Source organism: Pseudophryne corroboree, chromosome 7, assembly GCF_028390025.1.
Source record: "Pseudophryne corroboree isolate aPseCor3 chromosome 7, aPseCor3.hap2, whole genome shotgun sequence".
Taxonomy (NCBI): Eukaryota; Metazoa; Chordata; class Amphibia; order Anura; family Myobatrachidae; genus Pseudophryne; species Pseudophryne corroboree.
In genome coordinates this window covers 357,141,270-357,168,179 of record NC_086450.1, presented here as the reverse complement: position 1 = coordinate 357,168,179, position 26,910 = coordinate 357,141,270, and the positions used below count along the sequence as shown (strand labels likewise).

The window sequence follows — 26,910 nt, the reverse complement described above, 5'->3', positions numbered from 1 at the left end:
CACAGCATATTATTACTGAAAGGGGGTTACAGTATATACAATACAATATAATCAATACAACAGAATAATGGCTACAGTCAGTGTTACATACTTGTTTGGATTTCGCCGCGCTACCCAGTCTGGTCCTCCGTCATCTAGATAGATAACTTTGTGAGTCTTGTGTCTGACCAGGCCTGCAGCAGGCTCTCTCTATACAATTCTTCCAAAACCTAACACAATGGATACTGTAATCTCTTTGTCCAATGGACACAGGGATGGTCATTTACAGTACAGGAGAGGTCATAGGTCGGTTTGAATAGGTGGGCAATGTCTGGATTCCAACTGCTCTTGTGGGTGGTCTCCTCTGGATTCCCGCCGCATACATAATGTACAGTAAATACAGTTTATATCTATATTCTGCTCCTGCACATAACCATGCGTGGGAACATGCGATCTTCTGCAGACCAACACCGGAATGTTACCCTTAAAATACCCTACAGCTGGATACCAAACACCACCTTATAACCTTGTTCTGTCCCCTCCTATCCTGTAAAGGTGAATCCCTTTGTTCTGTTACCATTTAAACTGCTGTAACTTACTGATGTGGTGCAGGGAGACTATGTGTACATTGTGCACTATTTGGATTTAAATATGTAATGTGTTTTGATAGCTTTCCATGCGTTCACAAACTCTACCGTAAATACCCATACCACGCGCTAATGCGCAGGACCGCGGGAGCGACCATAGGCAAATTGCGGATATGTGCACGCACGGCAGAACAAGTACGCGCACGGAGGCCATCTGTGTGTAGTTTGTACTTGATGTGTGTACTGCAATATTTTTCGACTTTGACAATATATATATTTATATATATATATATATATATATATATACATATATATATATATATACATATATATATATATATATATATATATATATATATATATATATATATATATATATATACACACATACAGGAGCGCTGAGTGGGGAAGATCGGGTACTAATTACCCAGGCTCAGTCTTGTCGAAGGGGCCCAGGCCATTTGTTCAGGAGGACAACCCACACCTCCGGAGCACACATGCACAGTATTTTTAATTGATTATTATGTTTTCAGAAGGGGTGTGGCCAGTAGCAGATATACCGCTATGCGACAAAAGCATCCACTTAGGGCCTGGAGAGTCCCAGCGGACCCTCCGACAGGGCTCATTGAGGAAACTTTAGAGGGTGTAAGGGGTGCGCAGTGCTTGCTTTGGGACCCGGCGGCTTAGTGAGGGGGTGGTAGCTAGTGCTGGAATTGAGGCTTGAGCGGATTGGGCCATCGGGATAGCGTGCAAGTTCCCACTTGGCCGGTCCTACGGTTGCTTCTGACAGGCCAGCTGACACTGCAGCATATGTCGACCAGTGCCTTCTGTTGCACTACTCTCCCGGTATATTAGCACACTCCAGCTACTCTCTATAACCTGCAACTGCTATCATTACAATGCACATCAGACATTTTAGGGACATACAGCCTAGAGCTCCGGCTGTTTGTACAGTCCCCCAGCCAGTTATCATCACACCTAAGCTGGGATGTGGAGTGTGCAACTTGGGTATCAATCACCAGAACGGAACTCTGCCCTCACCATCGGCTCGTCACAAGCCCACCCTGACCTGCCCGGCTGCATACAAGGTACTGTTGTGTCTCCATTAATTAGGAGATATACAGTACTTCCCTTTTGGCCAGTGGATACAATCACTCTTCATCCGAGCAACCCACCTCTCAATATCATGGCAATGTATCCATGGGGATCACTTTAGCACACTGACTGGTGATTACCCAGCGACATATACTCCCCCCTAGACACAGTCTATCCCACCATCCCCCTACCCTAGGGACATACCCTACCACCCGCCTAACCGGCCCATGACCCCAGGGACAAACACTCTACACAGTACCTCTACCCCAGGGGTATAAAGGTGTGCGGGTATATAGCTGTGGTATAAAGTTGTGCGGGTACATTGCAGGGGTATAAAGGTGTGCAAGTATATAGCCAGGGTATAAAGATGTGCAGGTATATAGCTGGGGCATAAAGTTGCACAGGTATATCGCTAGGTTATAAAGGTGAGCGGGTATATCGCAGTGGCATAAATGTATGCGGGTATATAGCCATGGTATAAAGGTGCCCAGGTATATAGCAGGGGCATAAAGGTACCCAGGTATATAGCTATGGCATAAAGGTGCGCGGGTATATAGCACAGGCATAAAGGTGTTCGGGTATATAGCTGTGGCATAAAGGTGCACGGGTATATAGTACAGGCATAAAGGTGCGTGGGTATATAGCAGGGGTATCAAGGTGCGCAGGTATATTGCTGTGGCATAAAGGTGTGGTGTATATAGCAGGGCAAGTGTTTTGCACACCAGCGGACACTAAATGGTGTTTAACTAAGCAATTCAAGTGTTGCTCCATTTGGACGTGTATGTGTGTATATATATATATATATATATATATATATATATATATGTATGTATGTATGTATGTATGTATATATATATATATATATATATATATATATATATATATTTATTATACACATTATTGACATACCAACATTTTATATACTGTACATTTCGGTCAGTGGTGCTACATTAATGTGGGCAATCACTGAAATGAATTGACGTTCCAGTCTATCACTGCAAGTGAATTCGATTTATTATTAGAATTATTATTATTAGATTTATTTATTTAGTTTTCCCCTGTAGGCACCAGCTGGAAGTGACGAAGGATCCGGTAATACTGAATGCTCTACTCCACGTCTGTAAGACCATGCATGATTCTGTGAAGTAAGATGCTTTATTTTTTGTAGACATTAAGGGCAATTTTTAAGACTTAAAATACAACCTCTTTTGTACAGTGTAAAGTGAGAATTTCAATAATTTTCACTTTAATTTCAAATCTGTAAATCACGGCCTCTAAGTTTCTGTTAATGTCAGGTCTCTCTTCTGTGTAGACTCTGTAGTCCAATAATAATCTAAGGTTTTGTACCTGGAGGCTGCAGAACTGGGACAGGTGCACAGTCTGCAGACTTCCAAACATGTTTTTCCTTTGATTGCACTGTGCCTTTACTCAAGGCTAGGGGAATAAAAGCGCCAACATCCTCATTACAGAAGCAAGGTGTTAGGAAAGCACACAGCTCACAAATGTGGGCATGGGTTATGCAAATATATGTATGTGTTATGCTCATGTAGGTGAATTAACTGTTCATTATAGACAATATACACCAGGGACGGACAGGGGCTGTATTTCAGTCCTGGCATTCCTCTAAGCGTGCGCAGAAAAAGGGGCATGGAAATAGTTACCAGTACTCCAGTGGATGAAATGAGCCCCAAGTGCTTAATAATGTAATTACTTGCTGGTGCTCAGCAGATAAAATGTTTGTCGGAAGATCTCATGTGAGCCACTCGCAACTGCAAAAGACTGCTGTTTCAGCCATGCAAAAGACTGCTGTTTCAGCCATGCAAAAGACTGCTGTTTCAGCCATGCAAAAGACTGCTGTTTCAGCCATGCAAAAGACTGCTGTTTCAGCCATGGAAAAGACTGCTGTTTCAGCCATGGAGCGCTGACCTTCATGCGCTATGTGTGGAGCTTTAAATCCACAGAGCACTCTCTCTGATGGTGTACGGCCATGAAATAACATTTGTCAGCCTGCACTGGACACTCAGTTCTTATAATAGTATGAATATCTACTAAGAGAAGTGTGCGTCACTCCTCATAGGTGCAAGGGAATAGGTGGCAGAGAAAAAGAAAATATCCCATTAGGAGTACAATGGAGAGGTGCTGGTTTCTGGCAAGCCTTAACAGGTTTGACAAGTAACTTCTAAAAATGATTGTACATTAAATGCCAGTCTTATTAAGACAAGTTCAGTTCTATTAATAGGCTACATCAGGGGTAGCCAACCCATGTCCTCGAGAGCTACCAACAGTTCACGTTTTCCAGGTCTCTTCACAGAATCACAAGTAAAGTAATTGGCTCCAACTGTGGATCTTTTAAAATGTGTCAGTTAGTAATGACTACACCTGTGCACCTGCTCGGTGAGCTGGAAAACGTGAACTGTTAGTAGCTCTCGAGGACCAGGGTTGGCTACCACTGGGCTACATAGTTTTAGAGGGACAGTCCTTTTTATATGTGGTTTGCTCTACTTAAATGTGCAAGCCCATTCCAGCCACATAATGCTCATTCTCTACTACCTTCAGTGGCTTCCTGTAAGATGACAAATCTATTTCAAGATTGTCTTACTGACTTTCAAAGCCCTACACTAGCTGCGACTGTATGGAAGTCTCTTCCTTATGCATTTCGAGAGGCCTCCACTTTAGGAACCTACAAAAACAAAGTCAAGATTTGGGGGTATAAGTACTAAGGTCCGAGTTTGCCGGAGGTGCGGAATGTCGGCTGAGAATGGCCTTATTTATTTTTCATCCACTAGGGCTCACTGGAGTACTCTTGGGATATGGAAGAGGCATTAGAGGGATAGGCACATTTAAATATTTAAATTAGTAACCCTCCACCCCCTCCATACTCCCAAGATACCTCTGTTTTTTGTGCCTTCACCGGGGAAGGGCTCATTATAGAAGTCTCTAGACTTTATTTTTTCTAAGGATTTTTCCTTTTTCCTTTTCTATTGCACAGTCCCTTCCCAGTTTATTAAGAAGCTTGGGTCTGGGTCAATGTGCTGCTGTTGTGCAGGAGAGGCTTGTCGGCGCTCAGCAAAGGAGCCCCGCCATAGACCTAATCCACTTTAGCTGATTCAGCCTAAGGCTGCAGGAGCTGGACAGTGCTTGAATGTAGATCCCCGTCAGAGCCTCCACTTCCTCTCCAAAGGTAAGGATCGGGCAGGCAGCTCACACTACCGCCGCTCCGTTTTATATTTTGCAGAGTTTACTAAGGAGCGGGACGATCAGCTCATACTGCTGCCCCGCCATGTGTGGGATTGCATATTTCTGTTAATGTTGACCGCATCCCTGCCCAGCAGTGGTCAGTGACGCTGCTCCCGCTGGGCGCCCACCGCTCCCCCATGTACACACGCGGTCAGCTCACAGACTCTCTGCCGCTGCTTGCCATCACTCCTTCACAACTGCCACGGACAGCGTCACTGCAGCCGCGGTCCGCCAGTCAGCCTCCCGGCATTAAGCTGAGGGGGGAGATTGCAGTTGGTGCATTTAGCTGAGGGGGCAGATCGGAGTTGCTGTATTAGGCTGAGGTGGGAGATCGCTGTGTGGGAGAGCTGTGAGGGTCCCTAACCAGAATTTCACCCTCACTTAGGGGGTTGTATGATAATATGTCAGTTAATAGAGGCTATTAGAAATCTGTGCTTCTACAGTGCACAACTGTATCTATGTTGGAAAAAATAAATCAAAATAAGCACCTGGATGGAAGCCATTTTAACACTATTTCCTTGTTCTTCCTTTAGGAATTTGTCGCCTACAACACACTGCAACTGGAGGGGGCAAGGGTGTTAGTAGGAATTTCAGTGAAGCACATATTAACAGATTTTAGTGTGTACCAGGTGCTGTGCACTTTTGGCTTATAAACACTTTAGTTACATTTTTTACTGAGTCGTGAGGACGTGTTTCACTGTATACCTGTCTGTGTGCATGAAGAGTAAAGCTAATGCAAAATCAAAGAAGCAGATTGTCTGCGATACCTGTGAGACTGTGTTACGTGATGAAACTTCCACTTGTACAGTGTGTCTTGCAAATACAGGTCCAAATACAAACGTCTACCCTGATCCTCCTTGGGCGATGATGGCAGGTGTGATGACTGAGTTGAAGTCAGAGTTGGCCGCTGCATGAAAAGATCGTGAGGCGGCTAGGCCTGATTCCAGGTTAATACCGTCTGATCTGCCAGAGTGTGCTCAGGATATGTCAAGGACTTTGCAGGGTTTGTAAAAGTCCAGGTATAGCTCAATTCCTAAGAGTAGTCATCGGTTGTCTCATATTTTACCGGTTTCAGCTGTGTTGCATTTTGACGATTCAATGCCAGACTTTATATCTCAGGAGGAACAAGAGGTGAATTGGGCCAGGAGTCAGATAGTGAGGTTACTGATAGCCCGGCCATTGATAATCTCATCAGGGCAGTACGCCAGGTACTAATGTTACTGAGACTGAGAAATCTCTATCAAATGATGAAGTTTTATTTGCTAAAAAACAGAGGGCATCTGTGTGTTTTTCCTTATTCAGATTCTCCTAATAAATAGTTAACGTAATCATCGAAAAATCCAGATAAACGGTTTTCTATGCCTAGGCGGTTTCTGTCTCAGAGTCTATGACAACTAAATGGGAAAATCCACCAACAGTGGATTCCTCAGTTTCAAAACTTTCAAAGAAGTTAACAATTCCAGTCCCAGCTGCAATGATGCTTAAAGACCCGTCAGAGCGTAAGCTAGAAGCTATGCTAAAGTCAATATATACAGCATTAGGGGTGTAGCTTAGACCTGCTTTAGTTGGAGTTTGGGTTAACAAGGCTGTAGTTGCATGGACAACACAGCTCAAGTTAGGCCTATAACAGGATCTTTCCTTAGTCCAGCTTATACTTCTTGCTGATCACATTTGTGAATCAGCTGAGTATTTAGGTACGGCTTTTATGGACATCGGCCAGGTTAGTTCTCGGCTTTCAGCTACACTAGTTGAGGCCTGATGGGTGCTTTGGCTGAGTTCTTGGCAGGCCGAGGCAGAGTCAAAATGAGGAATAGAAGCGTTACCTTACACTGGCGATATGTTATTTGGTCCTGAATTAGACAAATGGATTTCTCAGGCTACTGAGGGAAAGTCTGTTTTCCTGCCATTGCGCGCAGCAGTTCCGAAAAGAAAATATGCTGGACCAGCGTTCAAATATTGTAGACCTTAGCCCTTTCAAACAACCATACAGCGTAGACGTGGTAGAGGACGTGGCTTTCAACAAATCACTAACCGTCATCAGGATACAAAGTCCGCTGACAAGCCAGTGGCATGACGGGCTTCCAGCCCATCTAAGATCTTCAGTTGTGAGAGCACGCCTTCAAAAGTTTCACTTGGAGTGGTTTCAGACATTCACAGATGGGTGGATCCGCAATTTAGTATTCAAAGGTTACAAAATAGAGTTCGATTATCTACCACAAGGTTTTTCAAGACAGGCCTGTCTGAGTCAGGAGACAAAAAGGCGGTTCTGCTGACCGCTATTCAATCTCTCGTAGATTCAGCAGTTTTGATTCAGGTTCCAGTTCACCAACAGGGTCAAGGTTATTATTCCAATCTTTTTGTAGTACCAAAGCCGGATGGCTTGGTCAGACCGATATTGAACCTAAAGGGGCTCAATCAGTACGTCACTTACTACAGGTTCAAGATGGAATCCCTGCAGTCAGTGATTGCAGGTTTAGAACCACAGGAATTCATGATTTCGCTGGATCTCAAGGATGCGTACTTACACATTACAATTTGGCCACCGCATCAGGTGTACTTAAGGTTTGCAGTACAACAAAACTATTATCAATTTCAGGCACTACCGTTTGGCCTCTCATCAGCGCCTGGGGTATTCACAAAGGTGATGCATGTAATGGTAGCTCATCTCAGATCCAACTGCTAACAAATTTGCTGCTGTGATCAACTCTGAATCCCCATTGTATGTCAGTAAGGTATTTTGAAGGAGTATTTGTTGAGACGGATGCCTTGATGAGAAGGTCGTCTAAGTACGGAACAATTATCACTTGGATCTCCTGAGCAAGTGATCTGGATCACATCTTCAGATGCACCGGATAATACGGCTGTCACCTCAGGCCCAGATTTCCCTCCTGTAGTGGCTGCAGTCCTCCAACCTACTGGAAAGTTGAAGTATCGGGAGTCAGGATTGGATCCTCCTGACGACGGATGCGAGTCTGAGGGGATGGGGAGCTGTCACCGAGGGGGCTCAGTTCCAGGGCAGGTGGTCAGCCCACGAAGCCCTACTTCCGATCAACATTCTGGAACTTCGGGCGATCAATAGTGCTCTGATCCAGGCCTCTCCTCTACTCGAGTATCACGCCATCCAAGTTCAGTAGGACAACACCACGGCAGTGGCGTACATCAATCGGCAAGGAGGGACACACAGCAGGGCCTGCATGCGAGAGGTGTCAAAATACTCCTCCAGGCAGAAAGAAATGTAAGAGCAATGTCCGCAATCTTCATTCCGGGAGTATACAACTGGGAAGCGGACTTCCCGAGTCGTCACGATCTCCACCCGGGAGAGTGGGGGCTCCACCATCAGGTGTTTCAGCAGATCATCGACCGGTGGGGCTGCCCACAAATAGACATAATAGCTTCTCGACTTAACAAGAAGCTTTGTTTGGTATTGCTCACGAACCAGGGACCCTCAGGCGAGGGCTGTAGATGCTCTGACGTCGCCTTGGCCTTACCGGCTGTACTACCTGTTGCCTCCGATTCCATTGCTCCCAAGGGTGCTCAAGTGAATCCAGAATCAAGGAGTCCAGGCTATTCTGATTGCCCTGGATCGGCCTCGGAGGGCGTGGTATGCGGATCTTCTGGACATGTCCGTCGAAGACCCTTGGCCTCTACCACTGAGAAAAGATCTTCTTCAACAAGGACCGTTGGTCTACCTGTGACGTCAAAACACTATCATCATATCTGGAGAAGATATGTCTCTTGGTACGAGGAACGCACATATCCGCCTGCGGAGTTCCACTTGGGACGTTTCCTCCATTTCTTGAAGGCTGGTGTGGATAAGGTCTTATGTCTGGGTTCCATTAAGGTCCAGATTTCATCTCTCTTTATTTTCTTCCAGAAGAAATTGGCAGTGTTGCCAGAAGTTCAGACCTTCTTGCAAGGAGTACTTCACATACAACCTCCTTTTGTGCCGCCCACGGCACCCTGGGATTTGTATGCAGTGTTGGAATTTCTACAGTCCTCCTGGTTTGAACCTCTGATGACGGTAGAAGACAAGCACCTCACGTGGAAGACGGTGATGTTATTGGCCCTGGCTTCTGCTAGGCGTGTCTCAGAATTGGGCGCCTTATAGTGTAAAAGTCCCTTGGTCTTTTACGAGGATAGAGCGGAGCTCAGGACTAGGCAGCAGTTCCTGCTGAAGGTCGTCTCTGCGTTTTACTTGAATCAACCTATTGTAGTTCCGTCACGCTCTGGCACTTCTGCTCCTCTGGAGGCATTGGATGCTGTGCTATCCTTGAAGATATGTCAAGAGAACGGCTCAGATCAGAAAGACTGATTCCTTGTTCGTGGTATATGATATGCAGAAAAAGGGTTGCCCTGCTTCAAAGCAGTCCATTGCTCGTTGGATTAGGCTTACTATCCAACAGGCCTATGTGTCGGCAGCCTTACCTGTTCCACGGTCTCTGAAGGCCCACTCTACAAGATCGGTGAGGTCTTCCTGGGCGGCAGCCCGTGGAGTCTCGGCCTTGCAACTATGCCAAGCTGCTACCTGGTCGGGGAAGAACACTTTTGTGTAGTGTCTACAAGTTTGGTACCCAGTTTGGTCAGGCGGTGCTGCAGACGTCTCCCGCCCATTCTGGAAGCTTTGGGACATCCCCATCGTACTAATTCCCCATTATCCCTTATGGATGCTAGAGAAAATAGGATTTTAATTACCTACTGGTAAATCCTTTTCTTGTAGTCCATAAGGGATATTGGGCGCCCGCCTCAGTGCATTGACTTTTCTGCAGGTTGTCTGTTATATGGTTACCTGTTCAGCTGTTGCTGTTGTTGTTACCAGCCGTTGCTGGTTGTTTTATGTTATTGATGTGCTGGTGTGTGAATCTCACCACTCCTTGTTATGTTCCTTCTCTCAAGTATGTCCTTCTCCTTCGAGCACTGTTTTACCGAAAACTGCCTGTGGGAGGGGGCATAGAGCGGAGGAGCCAGCACACCCAGTTAAAGAAATTTAAAGTGCACCTGCTCCTTTGGACCCCATCTATACCCTATCGTACTAATTCCACAATATCCCTTATGGACTACGAGAAAAGGATTTACCGGTAGGTAATTAAAATCCTATTTTGTTCCTATGATGCAGTCAAGATAGGCTGGCTAGACTCCAAACAGACCTTGACCAGATGGATTAAGCTGATCATTCGTCAAGCTTACTTTCATGCTAGTCTACAACCGCCTGCATCCGTTTCAGCTCATTCCACACATTCTGTGGGAACGTCACGGGCAGAAGGTCGTGGAGCTTCTACGGCGCAGCTTTGCCGTACAGCTACATGGTCATCAGTGCACACGTTTGTGCGCTTCGACAAGTTTGATACGTTTGCGGCATCAGCATCTAGCTTTGGCTGTCTAGTGTTACAGGTGCTAACCAGCTCTCCCGCCCAAGGGGGAAACTTTGGTACGTCCCAAGAGTACTCCAGTGACCCCTAGTGGATAAAAAAGAAAAGAGGATTTTGGTACTTAAGAGATAAATCCTTTTCTTTGCATCCACAGGGGCCCTTGGACGCCCACCCAGAGCAGTTTCACCTGGGTTGTGGTAAGTTCAGTAAATCTTATGGTAACACATTCTCACCGACTTGTTCAAATGTTAAGGTGACTGTTCTCTATTGTCGTGTCAACTTTCTAGTTGTCCGTTATGTGTCAACTTTATAGTTGTCCGTTATGTTATAATGTTATATGTAATTCTCCATTGTTCATCCTCTCTTTCGCTCCTGTTCGGCTCAGTTAAAAAAACACTGAGGTATCTTGGGAGTATAGAGTGGGTGGATGGTTACTAATGTAAATATTTAAATATGCCTATCCCTGCTAACACCCCGTCCATGTCCCATGAGTACTCCAGTGCCCTCTATGGATTCAAAGAAAAGGATTTACCTGGTAAGTACCAAAATCCTATTTTTTTAAAGCGGCAATCATTTACAAGGAAAATTAGGTTGGTTTTGCTATGTAAATGATTGCCTCTTTAAAAATAAAGCCGTTTTCCGCCATGATCCCGCACCTCTGGTAAACTTGGAGGTCCTAACTAGAGATGAGCGCCTGAAATTTTTCGGGTTTTGTGTTTTGGTTTTGGGTTCGGTTCCGCGGCCGTGTTTTGGGTTCGAACGCGTTTTGGCAAAACCTCACCGAATTTTTTTTGTCGGATTCGGGTGTGTTTTGGATTCGGGTGTTTTTTTCAAAAAACACTAAAAAACAGCTTAAATCATAGAATTTGGGGGTCATTTTGATCCCAAAGTATTATTAACCTCAAAAACCATAATTTACACTCATTTTCAGTCTATTCTGAATACCTCACACCTCACAATATTATTTTTAGTCCTAAAATTTGCACCGAGGTCGCTGTGTGAGTAAGATAAGCGACCCTAGTGGCCGACACAAACACCGGGCCCATCTAGGAGTGGCACTGCAGTGTCACGCAGGATGTCCCTTCCAAAAAACCCTCCCCAAACAGCACATGACGCAAAGAAAAAAAGAGGCGCAATGAGGTAGCTGTGTGAGTAAGATTAGCGACCCTAGTGGCCGACACAAACACCGGGCCCATCTAGGAGTGGCACTGCAGTGTCACGCAGGATGGCCCTTCCAAAAAACCCTCCCCAAACAGCACATGACGCAAAGAAAAAAAGAGGCGCAATGAGGTAGCTGACTGTGTGAGTAAGATTAGCGACCCTAGTGGCCGACACAAACACCGGGCCCATCTAGGAGTGGCACTGCAGTGTCACGCAGGATGTCCCTTCCAAAAAAACCCTCCCCAATCAGCACATGATGCAAAGAAAAAGAAAAGAAAAAAGAGGTGCAAGATGGAATTGTCCTTGGGCCCTCCCACCCACCCTTATGTTGTATAAACAAAACAGGACATGCACACTTTAACCAACCCATCATTTCAGTGACAGGGTCTGCCACACGACTGTGACTGATATGACGGGTTGATTTGGACCCCCCCCAAAAAAGAAGCAATTAATCTCTCCTTGCACAAACTGGCTCTACAGAGGCAAGATGTCCACCTCATCTTCACCCTCCGATATATCACCGTGTACATCCCCCTCCTCACAGATTATCAATTCGTCCCCACTGGAATCCACCATCTCAGCTCCCTGTGTACTTTGTGGAGGCAATTGCTGCTGGTCAATGTCTCCGCGGAGGAATTGATTATAATTCATTTTAATGAACATCATCTTCTCCACATTTTCTGGATGTAACCTCGTACGCCGATTGCTGACAAGGTGAGCGGCGGCACTAAACACTCTTTCGGAGTACACACTTGTGGGAGGGCAACTTAGGTAGAATAAAGCCAGTTTGTGCAAGGGCCTCCAAATTGCCTCTTTTTCCTGCCAGTATAAGTACGGACTGTGTGACGTGCCTACTTGGATGCGGTCACTCATATAATCCTCCACCATTCTATCAATGTTGAGAGAATCATATGCAGTGACAGTAGACGACATGTCCGTAATCGTTGTCAGGTCCTTCAGTCCGGACCAGATGTCAGCATCAGCAGTCGCTCCAGACTGCCCTGCATCACCGCCAGCGGGTGGGCTCGGAATTCTGAGCCTTTTCCTCGCACCCCCAGTTGCGGGAGAATGTGAAGGAGGAGATGTTGACAGGTCGCGTTCCGCTTGACTTGACAATTTTGTCACCAGCAGGTCTTTCAACCCCAGCAGACCTGTGTCTGCCGGAAAGAGAGATCCAAGGTAGGCTTTAAATCTAGGATCGAGCACGGTGGCCAAAATGTAGTGCTCTGATTTCAACAGATTGACCACCCGTGAATCCTTGTTAAGCGAATTAAGGGCTGCATCCACAAGTCCCACATGCCTAGCGGAATCGCTCCCTTTTAGCTCCTTCTTCAATGCCTCCAGCTTCTTCTGCAAAAGCCTGATGAGGGGAATGACCTGACTCAGGCTGGCAGTGTCTGAACTGACTTCACGTGTGGCAAGTTCAAAGGGCATCAGAACCTTGCACAACGTTGAAATCATTCTCCACTGCGCTTGAGACAGGTGCATTCCATCTCCTATATCGTGCTCAATTGTATAGGCTTGAATGGCCTTTTGCTGCTCCTCCAACCTCTGAAGCATATAGAGGGTTGAATTCCACCTCGTTACCACTTCTTGCTTCAGATGATGGCAGGGCAGGTTCAGTAGTTTTTGGTGGTGCTCCAGTCTTCTGTACGTGGTGCCTGTACGCCGAAAGTGTCCCGCAATTTTTCTGGCCACCGACAGCATCTCTTGCACGCCCCTGTCGTTTTTTAAAAAATTCTGCACCACCAAATTCAAGGTATGTGCAAAACATGGGACGTGCTGGAATTTGCCCATATTTAATGCACGCACAATATTGCTGGCGTTGTCCGATGCCACAAATCCACAGGAGAGTCCAATTGGGGTAAGCCATTCCGCGATGATCTTCCTCAGTTGCCGTAAGAGGTTTTCAGCTGTGTGCGTATTCTGGAAAGCGGTGATACAAAGCGTAGCCTGCCTAGGAAAGAGTTGGCGTTTGCGAGATGCTGCTACTGGTGCCGCCGCTGCTGTTCTTGCGGCGGGAGTCCATACATCTACCCAGTGGGCTGTCACAGTCATATAGTCCTGACCCTGCCCTGCTCCACTTGTCCACATGTCCGTGGTTAAGTGGACATTGGGTACAACTGCATTTTTTAGGAGACTGGTGAGTCTTTTTCTGACGTCCGTGTACATTCTCGGTATCGCCTGCCTAGAGAAGTGGAACCTAGATGGTATTTGGTAACGGGGGCACACTGCCTCAATAAATTGTCTAGTTCCCTGTGAACTAACGGCGGATACCGGACGCACGTCTAACACCAACATAGTTGTCAAGGACTCAGTTATCCGCTTTGCAGTAGGATGACTGCTGTGATATTTCATCTTCCTCGCAAAGGACTGTTGAACAGTCAATTGCTTACTGGAAGTAGTACAAGTGGGCTTACGACTTCCCCTCTGGGATGACCATCGACTCCCAGCGGCAACAACAGCAGCGCCAGCAGCAGTAGGCGTTACACGCAAGGATGCATCGGAGGAATCCCAGGCAGGAGAGGACTCGTCAGACTTGCCAGTGACATGGCCTGCAGGACTATTGGCATTCCTGGGGAAGGAGGAAATTGACACTGAGGGAGTTGGTGGGGTGGTTTGCGTGAGCTTGGTTACAAGAGGAAGGGATTTACTGGTCAGTGGACTGCTTCCGCTGTCACCCAAAGTTTTTGAACTTGTCACTGACTTATTATGAATGCGCTGCAGGTGACGTATAAGGGAGGATGTTCCGAGGTGGTTAACGTCCTTACCCCTACTTATTACAGCTTGACAAAGGGAACACACGGCTTGACACCTGTTGTCCGCATTTCTGGTGAAATACCTCCACACCGAAGAGCTGATTTTTTTGGTATTTTCACCTGGCATGTCAACGGCCATATTCCTCCCACGGACAACAGGTGTCTCCCCGGGTGCCTGACTTAAACAAACCACCTCACCATCAGAATCCTCCTGGTCAATTTCCTCCCCAGCGCCAGCAACACCCATATCCTCCTCATCCTGGTGTACTTCAACACTGACATCTTCAATCTGACTATCAGGAACTGGACTGCGGGTGCTCCTTCCAGCACTTGCAGGGGGCGTGCAAATGGTGGAAGGCGCATGCTCTTCACGTCCAGTGTTGGGAAGGTCAGGCATCGCAACCGACACAATTGGACTCTCCTTGTGGATTTGGGATTTCAAAGAACGCACAGTTCTTTGCGGTGCTTTTGCCAGCTTGAGTCTTTTCAGTTTTCTAGCGAGAGGCTGAGTGCTTCCATCCTCATGTGAAGCTGAACCACTAGCCATGAACATAGGCCAGGGCCTCAGCCGTTCCTTGCCACTCCGTGTGGTAAATGGCATATTGGCAAGTTTACGCTTCTCCTCCGACAATTTTATTTTAGGTTTTGGAGTCCTTTTTTTACTGATATTTGGTGTTTTGGTTTTGACATGCTCTGTACTATGCCATTGGGCATCGGCCTTGGCAGACGACGTTGCTGGCATTTCATCGTCTCGGCCATGACTAGTGGCAGCAGCTTCAGCACGAGGTGGAAGTGGATCTTGATCTTTCCCTAATTTTGGAACCTCAACATTTTTGTTCTCCATATTTTAATAGGCACAACTAAAAGGCACCTCAGGTAAACAATGGAGATGGATGGATTGGATACTAGTATACAATTATGGACGGGCTGCCGAGTGCCGACACAGAGGTAGCCACAGCCGTGAACTACCGCACTGTACTGTGTCTGCTGCTAATATATAGACTGGTTGATAAAGAGATAGTATACTCGTAACTAGTATGTATGTATAAAGAAAGAAAAAAAAACCACGGTTAGGTGGTATATACAATTATGGACGGGCGGCCGAGTGCCGACACAGAGGTAGCCACAGCCGTGAACTACCGCACTGTACTGTGTCTGCTGCTAATATATAGACTGGTTGATAAAGAGATAGTATACTCGTAACTAGTATGTATGTATAAAGAAAGAAAAAAAAACCACGGTTAGGTGGTATATACAATTATGGACGGGCTGCCGAGTGCCGACACAGAGGTAGCCACAGCCGTGAACTACCGCACTGTACTGTGTCTGCTGCTAATATATAGACTGGTTGATAAAGAGATAGTATACTACTAATATTATATATACTGGTGGTCAGGTCACTGGTCACTAGTCACACTGGCAGTGGCACTCCTGCAGCAAAAGTGTGCACTGTTAAATTTTAATATAATATTATGTACTCCTGGCTCCTGCTATAACCTATAACTGGCACTGCAGTAGTGCTCCCCAGTCTCCCCCACAATTATAAGCTGTGTGAGCTGAGCAGTCAGACAGATATATAATATATATATAGATGATGCAGCACACTGGCCTGAGCCTGAGCAGTGCACACAGATATGGTATGTGACTGACTGAGTCACTGTGTGTATCGCTTTTTTCAGGCAGAGAACGGATATATTAAATAAACTGCACTGTGTGTCTGGTGGTCACTCACTATATAATATATTATGTACTCCTGGCTCCTGCTATAACCTATAACTGGCACTGCAGTAGTGCTCCCCAGTCTCCCCCACAATTATAAGCTGTGTGAGCTGAGCAGTCAGACAGATATATATAATATTATATATAGATAATAGATGATGCAGCACACTGGCCTGAGCCTGAGCAGTGCACACAGATATGGTATGTGACTGAGTCACTGTGTGCTGTGTATCGCTTTTTTCAGGCAGAGAACGGATTATAAATAAAAGTGGTGGTCACTGGTCACTATCAGCAAAACTCTGCACTGTACTGAGTACTCCTAATGCTCCCCAAAATTAGTAAATCAAGTGTCTAAACGGAGAGGACGCCAGCCACGTCCTCTCCCTATCAATCTCAATGCACGTGTGAAAATGGCGGCGACGCGCGGCTCCTTATATAGAATCCGAGTCTCGCGATAGAATCCGAGCCTCGCGAGAATCCGACAGCGTCATGATGACGTTCGGGCGCGCTCGGGTTAACCGAGCAAGGCGGGAAGATCCGAGTCGCTCGGACCCGTGAAAAAAAACATGAAGTTCTGGCGGGTTCGGATTCAGAGAAACCGAACCCGCTCATCTCTAGTCCTAACCAAATATCTTCGGCAGGATGTAATGGAGTCCGAGATCACCGTTGGTGCTGGGACTCGGACTCCATTACATCCCACCACATGTGTTTTTTAAATGAGTGCTATTGGAAGTAAAGTTCTATATGAATAACATCATCATCATCATTATTATTATTATTATTATTATTATTATTATTATACAGTTTAGAATTGTGTGATTATAGATGTGGTTTTTGTACAGTGCTCTGACGCTTGAAGATGAGAAGAGAATGCTGGCTTATCTCATTAATGGATTCATACGAATGGTGAGCATTGCTGCTGTTTCCAGGTGACTTGTACCGTATCTGCCGATCACAGTGTGCAGGGCATATAAAGGCAGGAGGCTGCCTGTGTGTGGACCTCTCCCCCATGGGAAAAACACCTGGCACATGCTATGAGAGACTCTGCACATATTTAAGGCATAGTATTCGGGTGACTACTTCAGAAGTATTGTGATATTCCAAAGTTAGTGCCAGAGAACTGCGCATGCAGCAGACGGGAGATAAGTAATGCGATGGGTGCAGGGTGTGCGCTGTGAACCCTCCTGGACCTAGGGACCCATGTGCACTGCACGCTCTGCAGCATTATAGATATTCCCCTATCAGTGTGGCGATGTTATAATCTGTTTGTGGAAGTCACAATAACCAGGCACAGAATTGTGTCTACAAAGTCAAAAAGGAACTTAAGGGGGCAATTCTGCATAAAATAACAAAATGTACTGTTATTGCCAGTAAATTAGTACAATTTAAATATATTCAGTAATTTTTAATGCATGTCATTTTTTACATTAATAATGGCATAATACAAGCAGCCCACAATATTAGTCAGATGCCCTCTAGATTTACTAAGCTGTGGCTGCTTTCAGAAATGAATAATAGCTGGCACTCTAGCAGTGAAACACTAGGTGGTGCTGTAGCCCCATGTAAGTCCCCTGGGAGATTATTTTTACGCTCTGCACTGTGTATATGCATCTTGGATGAATGACATACAGTACTTGGGTACTGAGAAGGGGGGCTGGCCACACTGCCACGGAACCCAGGCCCTGTCCAGCCCTTGATGGCCCTATTTACACACTAGTATCTGTGCAAGAGTCGGCATCACTTATGTGACATCCTCTTTTATTTCCTACCTACTGTGTACCAGGGAGAGTATTTTCTTGCTTTAAGTTCCTACTGCAGCCAATTAAATAGATTAAAATAACCATAAATGACACTGTATCAAGGGCAGTTCTGTAGTGCATTTTCACTTTGATGTCTAGATGTTATTTAAAGAAATTCTTGCTGATTATATTCAATTTCTACAATTAAGTGGACACCATGTCACAAGATAAATATGAAATGTGTTTTGTCTGTTTATTATTACTAAGGGGTATATTACTGTATCATGTATGCTATCATGACTGAAACACCTACAGCAGAGCTGGCCAAACCGGTCCTCGAGATCTACCAACAGTTCATGTTTTCCAGGCCTCCTGAAGATCTGTAGAATGGTCAGTTAGGAATGAATGCAGCACATCTTAATAAGTAATGACTACACCTGTGCACCAGCTAGGTGGTCTGGAAAATGTGTACTGTTGGTAGATCTCGAGGACTGGTTTGGCCAGCCCTGACCTACAGTATCATGAACTACACCTGGGGGGGAGTTGGTGTGCTATTTATTTCTATGGAAGCCTGGTCCTGCATTGTACATTGTACTGTATTGTAATGAGATAAATATAGTTTCAACAGAGAAAGTTGTAAAGTGAAGCACCTCCCAGTGCAGTGGTTTGCTGTCGTATGTGCTCTCTTCCAATAAGAATTCCCCAAGGTCAGTGCACCTAATCATTGGCTAAGTTGAAAGAATGCAGGAATCTGATTGGCCATGGGTTCCCCCTCCTGTCATTGGAGATCACTGATACTGCATTCTTTAGAATTGTGTAAGAATATGGGGGTCATTCCAAGTTGATCGCACGTAGCAACTTTTTGCTGCTGCTACGATCAACTAATCCCCACCTATGAGGGAGTGTATTTTAGCATGGCAGGGCTGTGATCGCTTGTGCAGCCCTGCTATGCTTAAAAAGTTTCCTGCAAAACAAGACCAGCCCTACAGCTACTTACCCAGTCCCGGTCCTGACTTCAGACATCCGCCCTCCGTTCGCCTGGACACGCCTGCGTTCTTCTTACCACTCCCCGAAAATGGCCTCCAACGGTGAATATCCGCCCCGGAACGCCTCTCCGCTGTCAATCTTCTTCCATCCAGGGCTGCGTCTTTTCTTCTCGCTAGGCGCTCCGTTGCCTGGCGACGTCTGTTGCCGGGCAACGGTGCGCAATGTGCACGCCGCGCATGCGCAGTTCTGACTCGTTCGCACCGCAGCGAACAACCGCTGCGTGCGAACGGGTCAGAATGACCCCCATGGTTCATTATGGTGAAAGTACGAGGCATACATTCTGCCTTCCCCTAGTAGTGCATTTACAAGTTACCAGTAACTTCCTGTATAGCAGCCATGACACTGCCTTTCTATGTCTTCTGCTTCTCAGGTGTCCTTTGGGCGTGATTTTGAACAACAGCTCAGTTTTTATGTGGAAGCCAGAGCAATGTTCTGCAATCTGGAGCCGGTCCTTGTCCATTTAATTCATGTGAGTTATGTTCACAGGTGTCTGTTATAAAGTTCTAGGACACAGCATACGGCTCTCAGCGTATGATGCTGATTATTTAATACTTACGGGAATTATATACAGCATTTTTCACTCGTATATTATGTTGGTGGTAACTTTACTCAAGTTCAACCTTCAGAGAGCCATCTGTCTGCCATATTGTGCTTTATGTTTTCTGTATATCACCATTTTATTCCTCTCTCTGTGTGCATGCATTTTATTATTGGGTGTCTAATCAGCTCCTGTCTTGGAATGAATTATGTCAAATTAATATAGTATATACATTGTTTATACATATACAAAATAGAATGAGTGTAACCCTCCATTATAAGATTGAAGTAAGCATTTTGGTAATCTATGAGACCCTTCTCAAGAATATGAAAGGTCTAACACGGAGAAGGTCACGTGCTATTTGTACACCACTGTTCCCATCCTGAGGAGTTCATACAGTACCCCACACTAGGGAATAATTGTAATCAGGTCCGAGTTGCCGGAAGTGCGGGACAATAGGCCAGAATGCCCGTATTTTTAAAGTGGCAATCATTTACAAGACAAAACCAGGTTGGACCTTTAAAAAACATATATTAAATTGTCGTCGCTCCCACTTCTCCTCCCTCCCCCTTCTCCATAGTACACTTCAATAACAAATACTATCTACCAACCAGGCGGAACAGCAGCTCCCCATAACAGCATGCCACGACAGGCAGGCCAGGCAGTCGAAGGAAGAGAGGCAGTGGTGGTGGGCTCCTCACAGCGAGCGGGGTGACATAATGAGGTCACTGGTGTGCTGCACTACTGGGAGCTGTTTGGTTAAGTTAGTCGCGAGCTACCGGTAGATCGCGATCTACCTTTTGGCCACCCCTGCTGTAGATAATTCTTGTATCTGACTGGAGAACTTTACGGACCCTAAAAGGTTCCAGAATGTGGTGTTATGGATCACAGTGGTGCCAGACTACACAATTGTCCAGAATTATTATTACCTATTTTGGGTATACAAGTATGTATCTAAACCAGTATACGGCCATCACAATTTTGTGGTCGCCCTTTGTCTGTCTTCATAACGTCACATCACCCTCTGAGAAATGTATAGCTCCTTTATGCGCCCAGTCTTTCCCAATCCTATTGAAAATGAAGATGGTTTTGGAAGGGCATACACACATACAGTATGGCCATTCTTGGTAATGTTTATTCATAAACATTTATGTAGTCTGGCATTGTAATCCAGAATTCCATAATCTGGAACATTTAGGACTATATTTACTAAAGCTTCTAAAAATTAAAAAAGTGGTGATGTTGCCCGTAGCAACCAATCAAATTCTGTCATTTTCTAGCTTGCAATAGAGAAATTATAGAATCTGATTGGTTGCTAGGGGCAACATCACCACTTTTTATTTTTAGAAGCTTTAGTAAATTTACTCCTTAGGGTTCCATCCTTTATAAAAGAAAAGATAATCATGGTTTTGAATTAGTCATAGTAGAGATTATTATAATGCTATTTACAAAAGCTCTTTACCCTATTCATAAATGATATGGTGCAGACTACCTTTTCCAACTAGTGAGGAGCAGTGCTGTATTGTCCAGTCCATGCGTTGCTCAGATAACTCACCCCAGTTCTTTGTAACCCAAGTGTCCAAAGTAGCGACTGGACCTCTAATGCAGCATCCAGCATTTGCTCTCAGTACAAGACAGCATTAAGGCATCAGGATTCACCTGGTCTTTAATAGTCTCCATTTTTTTTATCCCTAGAGTGTGAACCATCTGGCCATGGAGACCAAAAAGGTGATGAAAGGAAATCATTCCAGGAAGACTGCCTCTTTTGTCAGGGTATGTGTGATGTGACTAGATTCCAGTGTCCAGCGCCCTAAATGTATAGATTACTTTTCCCCACAGTTAAGGCCCGTATTCACGGGCTGATGTGGGAGAGATGTGTGCTGAGCGAACCGCTCAGCACACATCTCTCCCCCAGCTCAGCACAGCGCGATGTGTGCTGAGCGTGCAGGGAGAGACAGGGGGGCGCTCATTTCACCCAGCGGGTGAAATGAGCGACCTGCTAGATTGGCCTGGCCAATTTAGCACCAGCGATAGCGATGCGCGGGGCTGCACATCGCTATCGCTGTGGGGGGTACACATGGAGCGATCATGCTTAAAATCTAAGCAATCTAGTCAGATTGCTTAGATTTTAAGCAGTGATTGCTCCTTGAGTACCCCCCCCTTTGTCTTTATGTATTGTTGAAAGTAAAGTATAATGGCTACAAGATATGGCAGCAAATTCTTATCTATAGGTAATGTTACTAAATTAAGTAAGCAGTTAACATTCATCATACATAAATGCTGAAAGGGTTAAGTTGCCCAATAGGTTGTTTACTGTGATTAGCAAAAGAGACCCTGGTGATTTACAGTAGGATTTGTTAAGCATGGTTTCATGAGGAACAATATATCGCCATAAATTTCTGATGAAAAGACACCATCATTTGATCCCTGTACATATGATGACTGTACAGTACATAAGATCTGTAGTGGCACCGATGGAGTTTACATTCCTCATTAGCAACTGTGAGGAGATCAAGGTAGGGGTGCTCTCTCCTGGGGTAGATGGGCACTTCCAAACACACATCAGCCAGGAAACAGCACACCATTCCAGGGTTTTCGTATAAATTAGCCATAGCTAGTTTTATTGTGCAGTACAAAAAGCATAAAAATAAATCCTAGCCCGTCTGGACTCTAAATAAACAGGCTGCTGCTGCCTGTTCCCCCAGGTAGTGAGACACTGAGCAAAACCCAGACACACCTTTATCAACCTCTACAGCTGCAAGCACTAATTAGCCTGTTCTCAATATGGACCTAATGCAGGGATGGGGAACCTTTGGCCCTCCAGCTGATGCTGAACTAAACATACCAGCATGCCCTGCAACAATTTTGCAATTTGGCCATGCTTAAGCTTTGCAGGGTGTGCTGGGATGTGTAGCTCAACAACAGCTGGAGGGCCGAAGGTTCCCCATCCCTGACCTAATGGATGGCGCCCGCCCTCTCTACATCCATAACCCCAGGAACCCTTAACTGGCTTTTAATAAAGTCCAAGGGGTATATGCAATTGCAATCGAAGTCCCGAAATTGTCGAATTTCGGGAATTTTTCGCCAAAAAAAAAAAATCGACAATGCAATTCAGTACTTTACGACAAAAAAACCGGACTTTCAAAATTCGACTTTATAAAGTACAACTTTATTACATACTGCCGACACACACATACTTACCTATGTTGACACGCCGACTGCCACAGTCTCCGACGATCCGAGGGTACCTGTTAAAAAATTATACTGACCTTCCAGCGTCCAGAGATAAATCCACGTCCAGAGTATAATCCAGGTACTTGGCAAAATAACAAAACGCAAAAACCCGTGCCAGCGGACTGAAAGGGGTCCCATGTTGACACATGAGACCCCTTTCCCCGAATGCAGAGACCTCTACGTGACAGCTGTCACTGAAAGGTCTCTTCAGCCCATCAGCGAGTGCAACGTCCTTGCACTCTGCTGATTGGCTCTGCGCGTCTGAACTCAGACAGCGCATCGCAAAGCCTCTCCATTATATTCAATGGTGGGAACCTTGCGGTTAGCGGTGGGGTCACCCGCCGGTCAGCGGCTGACCGCGGGTAACCCCCCCGCTGACGGCAAAGTTCCCACCATTGAATATAATGGAGAGGCTTTGCGATGCGCTGTCACAGCACAGACAGCGCACAGCCAATCAGGTGAGCGCCACGTAGTAGCGCTTCCTGATTGGCTGAAGGGACCTCAGTGACAGGAGTCACGTGGGGTCCCGGCACATTCGGGGAAAGGGGTCTCATGTGTCAATATGGGACCCCTTTCAGTCCGCAGGATTGGGTCATTGCGTTTTTTTTTTTTTGCAAGTACCTGGATTATTTTCTGGACGTGGATGTATCTCTGGACGCTGGAAGGTGAGTATAATTATCTTTTATTTTCAGGTATCCGTGGATTCTACTTGGAGAAGAGGACCGACTGCTTCGTGTCAACATAGGTAATATTGCTTTATGGAATCATATTTATGAATATTAATATTTAATATAACATATATGGTTATTAATATATGGATATATTTAAATTAATATGCGTTATCATATATATCTGCAAATATATTATGTCAGGCTTACAAATTAATTGGCTGATAAATATATGCAGTCCTTATATATATATGACTTATGAAATTATGAAGTTAAGATTCCTTAAAGAGAGTTCAAGCTTGAATATTACCGCTCTTTTTATATGATTCTTTATTTACAGGCAGATCAAATCGTACAGAATAAGATATACACAGTAGTGATATATATACTAATTATAATTATATTAAGCTATGCTATGTTTCCTTCGTTACATAACATAAAACAACATGACATAAGTTTCACAAACAGTTTCAATTATTATCATATTTATACTTGCAAGTTAAAGATTGCCATCCCAAGAATCATTCCTTCTGCATGTTCTCCGTGACTTCTCCTCCTGACTGACTTCCTTCCTTCTCCTTCTTCTTCTCCCTCTCCCTCTTCCTTCTAACTCCTAACTACAAGTCTGGTCCTTTTATCTCATATTTTACCAATTCAAACTATCATATTCTCATAGTTTCCAATGGAATAGGTAATTATAGGTTTGTCAGATTCCAAGGTGTAATAAAACAAACATTGAACTGGGCTGTCGTGTCCTGTTCACGGAGGCATGGTGTCATAAAAGTGTGGTGTCCACACTGCCTTAAGCAAGTATAGTATTGTAAAATCTGGAATGTCTTTTCATCCAAAGTTCTGTTGTATTGACAAGTTTTCCTGGGGTCGGTTACACAATGTTTTATCAATGGATGTGATCTCTTTTCATAGTAGTTAATTTATACTCCCTAGCTTTTAACCTTCACTGGACAATAGACAAACCAGTAGATTCTGATCTACTGTAAGCACACCTGTGAATTCCAATGACCAACAGAGCTCTGTCACATACCTATTATCATTTATGGCCTAATACCTTTTCTCTACAATGACTCTTGATCTTACTGTAACCTCTCTGGCCTTATTTATGACTAGAGCAGAATAAACCTGTTCCCTACACTATTTTTTACCATCTTGCTGTAAAACACAAATATACAGTATATCTATATAAACACATACACAAACCTAATCTCTTAAATCAGCTAAACATTACCTCATACATTCAAACTTATTTCATATCTATTCCTTACTATATATATCCAGTATACTGTCCACTATGGTAACATCGCCTATTTATAATGAATTATATTTTGATTCAGACAATATCCATTGCCCTAATATTATACTAAGTGCAGACAATTACCTATAAGGCAACAGTCGCCCCCTTGTGGCCATGAGAAATTATTTTGATTGGCCACACATTAAACTAGCGTAATTGCTTCCAAATACATTTCAAAATATTTCTTCAAAACATAACTTTTGTTGTAACCCTAATATATACCATAAGTGTAATAATAATAACCATTGTGATTTTAAAAATCTCTAAAAATTCTTAGCTTACCTAACCTTATTCTACTTTTTAACTAAAGCAGACAAGACTGAGGTTTTTATTCAGTATTCATGAGGAAAACTAATTTCTACAGACATTTGGAATACCATAGCCCAATTGTAGACCTTTTTTCTGTATCTGGATCAGTACATTTGGACATTTTTGCTGTTCTTGTATGTAGCAATTTACTGGGATAAGACTGTCATCTGCGTGGTTTGCTTGCAATTGGAGATGCCTTGCGTTTGCATTATGGCCTTGCGTTTGCAACATTTGCACCATTACTAGAAGTAGAATTCTTCGTAGCAGCTGCTCCTTTGCTTGCCATTTCGCTGTTTGAGGCAGAGGGCTGTGTACGTCGAGTGCTGTGTCTTGAACATTCAGTACTTGTGACGACCCTCAGTAATAGTAATAGTCTTTATACAGTCTTTAGCAGTTCTGTTTCCTTTGCGTTTATCCAATGCCGCAGTTGTGACCAGTGTCCATATTGCTTTTGCACAAACAGGTTGTGATTTTGAATAGAACAGGCATATATGAAACAGTCTTTTTTTTTTTCTTTCTTTCTTTCTTTCCTTGCTTGTTAATAGTAGGTCTTAATTGTCTTCGGGCAATAGTACCACAAATGGCTGTGAGTAGTACACCTACTCTGTTCTGTATTTCCTCACTGAATAAATTACCATGCAGTCTTAAATCTCCTTATTCTACCTTGTACCTATTTATACATCTCAATCTTACATAAACTTATACCAGTTTAACCCATATAAAGGCGTTTTCTATCCTACCTATATTTTGACTAATAATTATTTAAAATGCTTTTGATGTGTATATAGTAACATCCTATCAATACAATAAATGAATATAATTTTGCTTCAAACAGATATTAAATATCATTTAGGAATGGCTTTAAATATATCTAATTCCATCCAATATTATTTTATATGCAGCCATGTGCATATACAGTGACCCTGTTATGCTACAAATAATTATCTTAGACTTGTGACAGTCTTTATTAAGAGAATTATTCATCCCACTTAATAATCTCGGCCCAATTTGTTATAACGCGGTATACCATCCTGTATTAGATATTTAATTACTTTTGAAGCTTTTACGAAGGAAGCATAGGTAGTATCTATTGTGTAATATATAAAAAAAACATAAAATATTTACAAGGTATATATGCAATGATATAAAATATATCTCAGACAAATGTTTACATATATGTGATTAAGGTATATGAAGGGATGAGACAGTTCTGTATAATCACAGTGATGAGATGTGCTGTACACTGTTGTGGGAGTGTACATGTAGTTTGAAAGACAAGTAAATGATTACTTGTGATGAAAGGGTTAATGAAAACCTTCCCCTTTCTTGTGAAACTGGAAAACTCCTTGAGGATTTGTCCATATATCAGTCTTTAGGGATGCTATGTAGATTTTGCTGGATAGCAGCGATGAAAGGGTTAATGAAGACCTTTTCCCTTGTAAATTGGAGTCTTTTTGGAGTCTTGCACCATTCTGTATACAGGTTGCCAGGATTACTATGAATCAAACAAAAATACATACAATGACTATCACAGATATTTATACAGTGATTTAACATAGCTTGCTATGCATTCTGTCCTATCTGCTGCATGTTATCAGGTACAGAATTTACAAATGTGTCTTTTAACGATTGAATAACAAACAAACAATTGTTTCTGGCCTGTGCCAATCTTTCCTGTCACATTGTGTGTCAATGACAGCACAATTGTCGCTGCAGATATGATGCAGGTTTAATTTGGAAACTGTGGCTGTTTGAACATCAAAGCAAACAATGGCTTCATTGGATCTAACAAGTAAAGGAATGATACTACCGTATTCACTTGTGACCATACTCCCTTGTGATGCAGCCTGGTCCCAGACTGTCTTTAACCATAGCGTTTGCTGCTTGGTGTGGCTCCTTAGTTTGGAAGAATCTTGGAGCTTCTGAAAAAACCTACTTTTGTGGGGAGAGAAACTTGTTAAACTTTGCCAAATATGTATTGCAGGTCCCAGGGCTTTCTGTCTTTCCACACCTGTAATAAAATGGTTATGGCACCAGGGCATAAAAACATTTTCATCCTGGTGATCCTTTTTGTCATTGTTAATTGGTGTGTGGTTTGCAGAATGACACTCTGCATGTGGTCTCTCTGAGAGCATGCAAACATTTGCACCATCACTAGAAGTC

General features: G+C 44.1%; 1 protein-coding gene across 1 annotated transcript in view; it reads left to right on the top strand.

Annotated features, from left to right (window-relative positions):
• Positions 1-26,910, top strand: part of VPS35L (VPS35 endosomal protein sorting factor like) — a 154,104-nt gene that overhangs the window by 67,377 nt on the left and 59,817 nt on the right. Inside the window, exons 22-25 of the mRNA XM_063934448.1 lie at positions 2,726-2,806; positions 16,746-16,809; positions 19,060-19,158; positions 20,923-21,000. Of these exons, the coding sequence (XP_063790518.1) occupies positions 2,726-2,806; positions 16,746-16,809; positions 19,060-19,158; positions 20,923-21,000 (322 nt within the window). The remainder of the gene's footprint in view (positions 1-2,725; positions 2,807-16,745; positions 16,810-19,059; positions 19,159-20,922; positions 21,001-26,910) is intronic.